This window comes from Micromesistius poutassou, assembly GCF_964030765.1.
Source record: "Micromesistius poutassou genome assembly, chromosome: 7".
NCBI lineage: Eukaryota > Metazoa > Chordata > Actinopteri > Gadiformes > Gadidae > Micromesistius > Micromesistius poutassou.
Window position 1 is genome coordinate 3384948 of NC_140277.1, and position 5000 is coordinate 3389947.

Sequence of the window (5000 nt, forward strand, 5' to 3'; positions counted from 1 at the left end):
GTCCGCAGCTTCCGGAACAGCGAGGTCTCTGACGACTCAGACTTCAGCCGCCGCATGAAGGACTTCTCCCGCTCCCGGCTGTACAGCAGCGAGCTGTCGATGTAGTCGTAGCCCGAGATCTGCACGATCTCGCCGCGGGCGATCTGGGCCGCCGTCTGCAGGCTGGGGGAGAAGGTGGTGTCGTAGCGCAGCAGCTCGGGGAAGCCCAGCGGGGGCGCGCCGCACTGGTCTGCAGGGTCCACCCGGTACCCCCGCAGCATGCTGAAGAAGCCGTCGGCTGTGAGGCCCTGCCGGTCGATGGAGGACGTGCTGCCGTACTCCCGGTGCAGCGAGGCCCCGGTGTTGGGGTTGACGGCGTTCTGGTCCATGATGTCCTCCGAGTCGATGTCGCTGATGGTCACGTCGCTGTTGCTCCGCTGGCGGATGGGGTGCAGCCCCCGCAGAGGGGAGTGGCTGAGCAGCTCGCTCAGCGTGTACTTGTTGTCGGCGTAGTCCGGGTCCAGGATGATGGGCTCGCCCTCCTCCAGGATCTCGCCGATCTGGTCCTGCTGGCCGTTCTGGAAGGCCGGGATAATGCTCTGGTAGTTGGGGGAAGGCCTCCCGTCCCACCCTTCCTTCTTCGGGGGCCATTCCGTCGCTCGGGCCCTCACGCCCATCTTCGGCATGGCGGGGTTCCCGTTGGACTTGCCGTCGGGCTTCCCCTGTGCGCTGGCGGACCCCGGGGCCATGCCCCCGTTCAGGGCCTTGAGCTTCCTGCTGAACAGCTCCTCTGACTGCATGGCTCGGCCGTAGTCTTCTGGGCTTCCCACAAATCCCACAAGGTTGGATATGTCGTCGGACACGGGGCTAAAATAACTCATATCCCGCCGGCAACGGACCCTTGGTGCAGCAGACACTTGGGGCCGTCTTCATTACATGATGTGCAGCGCTCAGACACACAGAGGGGAGGGGCCTCTTCCCAGGGTCTCCGAAGCGACCGTCATCTTAGCTCAGAGAAGGCTGCTGAACGGACGAGGTCGCAGGCAGCATTAAGGACACCGAGGGCTGAAGCGTTTGGACGCACAGGCGAGTGTGGTTCTCGGCTAATTCAGGAGGACAACGGAGGACGCTTCCAGCTGCAAAACAAACACAAGATAGGGAACGACGTTAGGATACTGTAACAAGCAAGCCTTTTAAAATAGACCATGTAGGCAGAGGTGGAAGCCTTGACATTATATATGCCTTCCCTCGACGGAATCACAATAAGTTCAGCGGTAAAATTGATCCATTACAGGCATATTTTTTTCATTCCTTGTCCTTTAGGAGAATATCAAAAGGTTAAGGGAGGATATTGTGGAAATACCAAAAGGTCATTTGAGTGCGCATTGCCTAAATAGGGCTTGGTTTAGTGTATGCCTATGGATACAGCCATGGAGTGTTGGAGCATGTAATGTTATGGGTTTATAATGATAGCGTCGTATGTATTTGTGGGTGCTGCCAACCAGAGTGGAGCAGATGGGGACGGAGCAAGTCGTAGCAACGAGAGGCAGATGTTCAGCTCAACTGTTTAGATGTAGCAAGAAGCTAATCCAACTGCTTATAGTATTGTCTCGCCTCACACACTATACAGAAGGAATATGTTTAGGGCGTCTTATCAAATTTAGGAGGCAGCATGTTTATTGATGTGCACTCAACCGACGACAGCCAATGCTGAAAGCAATCGAGGTGCTAAAAGACTAATAACAATGTCCCCTTCCCAAGTGGAACGGTTTCTTTCTTTTATGGGAAGAGAGCTTTTACAAGGAGTCATTCCACCACAGAGACCGGTGGAATGACTCTCACAGCCTCTGACTTCCTATGACGGAGGCCATAACAATCAACCGCACCCATCGAGACACTGGGCTGTGGACTCAGAGAAAGAGGGGGACACCCTCGGAGGTCCTTGAGGAGTGGCTTCGTACTCTCTCGGGTAATTCGGGGTGTTAGTGGAAAGCAACAAACTCACATGGTTTGCAATTTTGCCCATAATGTCCCTGCAGATCAGCGATCTGTAAAGGTTGGGCAGGAAGAGATGTCAGAGTGGTCCAGCAGAGTTTAACTGCAGAAGAAATGCTGGACAACAAAACAACCACAACCACCTTGTGTGCCGCCAAATGATAAAAACGATGAAATAGAATCTTTCCTCTTCTTGATTTACAGTATTGTGGACTCCCACATAGAGTGTCACATTACACCAGCACACAATGGAAAACAGAACGATTCCGGAAGCTAGGATTAGGTTTCTGTACAAAGTTTGTAACTCGGTCATGTACACAACAAATAAACATTCACCTGCTGTGAGTTTGATGACATTGATGACCTCAACATTCATGGTTACAACCATTCACACAATCACGAATGTTAACCGTATCACGTGATCCCCTTTTATATTCTCAATGATTCCCATACATCCTGCAGCAAACCTACACACAGCCTACGCTATAAAGAGTGACGAGGGGCATGTTTACTATGGGATACTCTGATTAGATACACCATGACCTTGCCGGCGAACAGATCTGCTCCCCCATCGCCGCGGTTGCGTGGCAGGTCTCTGCGTGGTGGACTTGGGACCTTTCTAAATTGACCTAAATTGCTTTTTCTTGTTCCTAGGAGGGCGGCCGTCTGCTTCGTCTCTCCCGGTGAGGCAATCTGCAGATAACCTCGCGGGCGATCAAGGCGAGCAGACACATCACAGAAAAACCAGGACACAGAGGTGCTCCCATTTTGTTTTGATTTGCCTACCATTGGGGATGTTGTCCCTGTGTTTAATGCTCGCCGTTTTAAGTCTTTTAATAACAGAGAGCCAAGGGGCCGGCCACCCATGTTTGTGTGGGTGACTATCACATGACTCAACACTGGTTTCTAGACAACTGAGGGTCATGTTTACATTTCTGAGTCGTTTACGGCTAAGAGAGGAAACAGAATGGGATGAGAATGTGGGCCAGATCAAGATTAGCAACGTGCCAGACTACACAAAACACACACATGGGGGTTGATGTGAAATATCCCAATAGCTAAAATATAACCACTGCGCTTGGGCTAAACACTGACCTAAATCAGTGGAAATAAACCAATAAATGTCATGATCTCAGCTGTATCCACTCCTGCTGTTTTACTCTCGTTCCTCTTCCTTCCACTAAGCCAAAGTATTTAAGTCAAACAAGGGTCTAGTTAGGAAGATGTGTTCCTCTCTCACTGAGCTGCTTGTCTGAAGTGACAGCATAATTTGCACAAGGCTCTGATGAGTCAGGAGGAATAATTTGATGTCACATGAATACATAATGTGGCAATGACAATTGCTCTTGGCAAAGGAGACAAACGAGAAACGAGACACTGAGGTTTACTGTACCTACATGGCACAATATAAAAGGTGGCTGTTGATGGTTGAACTACACATTGTGTGTATATTATATGTAGTATTAACAACATTATGAACAATTCCTTTCGTTTTTCAAGCCGCTCTGAATTTTGGAAAACGTTTGACTTTGAAAGCATCACTCCTACTCAACATTACCAAGAACATTTGAAACTAGGAACCTTACCTTTGAATCTATATTTCATTTCCTACAGCACTAAAACTGTCTTCAAAAGAAAACCGATAGGTCTCCCAGTGGCACATCCGTGGAGTGGGACCATGGCATTTCACTAATAGATAGCACGGTGCTGGGCTATGGAGAAATCCTGTGTATTCTCTAGAAATAGAAAATACCTCAAAACACATCATCGAAAAAGGTCACCTGAAAAGATAGCTTAATCCACTGTGGCACCTTATGGGCAAAGAGAGAACACTAACACACTTCCAGAGAACACTAAAACAACTGTTTGACAGAGTGCTAATACCAGGGCAAAGCACAGACTGAAGATTCATTTTGATTGGTCGGTGTAAAGCATCTTATATTGTATAAAGCTTGCTTAACCTATATAAATTAAGTCTGGGTTCACCACTCAAGATCTCCATTTCACATATAATAGATTTAAAAGCGAAAACCTATCCATGGATTAAAGTTGCAATGTATACGATTGTGCCAAGAGTGAGACATTCAGAAGAACTCAATAACGGTGTTCTCTCCATTCTGGCTGAGCAACGAAAACTAGTGCAACTTGGCTGGCTAGGGGGAGAAGGTGGGAGGGGTTTAGGAGTGGAGACGGTAAGACGAGTCAGGCACCCTGCAGGACATTCTAGTAAACAAAGAGAGAGGTGCGGGCTGGCAGGCGTTTGTTATTTGTAGAATGCAGTAGTTACAGGATGCGATTTCATTGATAACATTATCGAAACCATAACCGATCGAACACAGATATGTCATCACAGCATCGACGACAGATATGTCCAGCACATTTTAAGCTACCAACTAGAATAAATATCACGAAATGCGTCTTTAGGTTATTTTCTCCCCAGTAGCCTGCATATGCCTGTCCTGTCCCCCAGTCCAACCCCCCAGCCTTACCACCGATCCTTCCCGCTCCGATAGTCCTTGCAGAAACAACCAAAAGATAGCAGGACTAGCATTTAGACCTGTGTATGTGAGTGTGTGTGTGTGTGTGTGTGTGTGTGTGTGTGTGTGTGTTCGATCCCTCCTCGGCTGTGGAGGGTCACCGAGGGGTGAGGTCCATCCTTATTGCACACCAGGACCGGAGGAGTAGACACGGCGCCCTCCCCTCTAGACAGCCCCCCCCCACACCCTCCCACATCTAATCGTCCTCTCCTGGGCGACTCTCCCCTGTGACAGTGATTAATGGCACCAGTTGTACCCTGTCACTCTCGCTGGTTACCTCCCCAGCAGCAGAGCACACCCCGGGCTACCCAGTCAGCACAATCCCTCTGCCCCCTGCCTGATCAGGAGGGACCTGGTGGTGGGCTGTTCATTCCCCCCCCTCCCTCCCTCGGTGGATCATGTTGTTCAGGGTGGGGGTGGTGGGGGGGGGGGGGGGAGACACAGCAGATGGAGTGTGGGCGGTCGGTTTTGCTAACAGCCCTTTATTAC

At 49.9% G+C, this 5000-nt stretch overlaps 1 protein-coding gene across 3 annotated transcripts in view; it reads right to left on the reverse strand.

Annotated features, from left to right (window-relative positions):
• Nucleotides 1–5000, reverse strand: part of LOC311350035 (signal-induced proliferation-associated 1-like protein 2) — an 86526-nt gene that overhangs the window by 56891 nt on the left and 24635 nt on the right. For all 3 annotated transcript variants that reach the window (XM_084470072.1, XM_084470071.1, XM_084470070.1), the window contains exon 2: nucleotides 1–1115. This exon is cut by the window's left edge and continues 665 nt beyond it. In XM_084470072.1, coding sequence (XP_084326198.1) covers nucleotides 1–860 — 860 coding nt within the window. In that variant the 5' untranslated portion in view covers nucleotides 861–1115. The remainder of the gene's footprint in view (nucleotides 1116–5000) is intronic.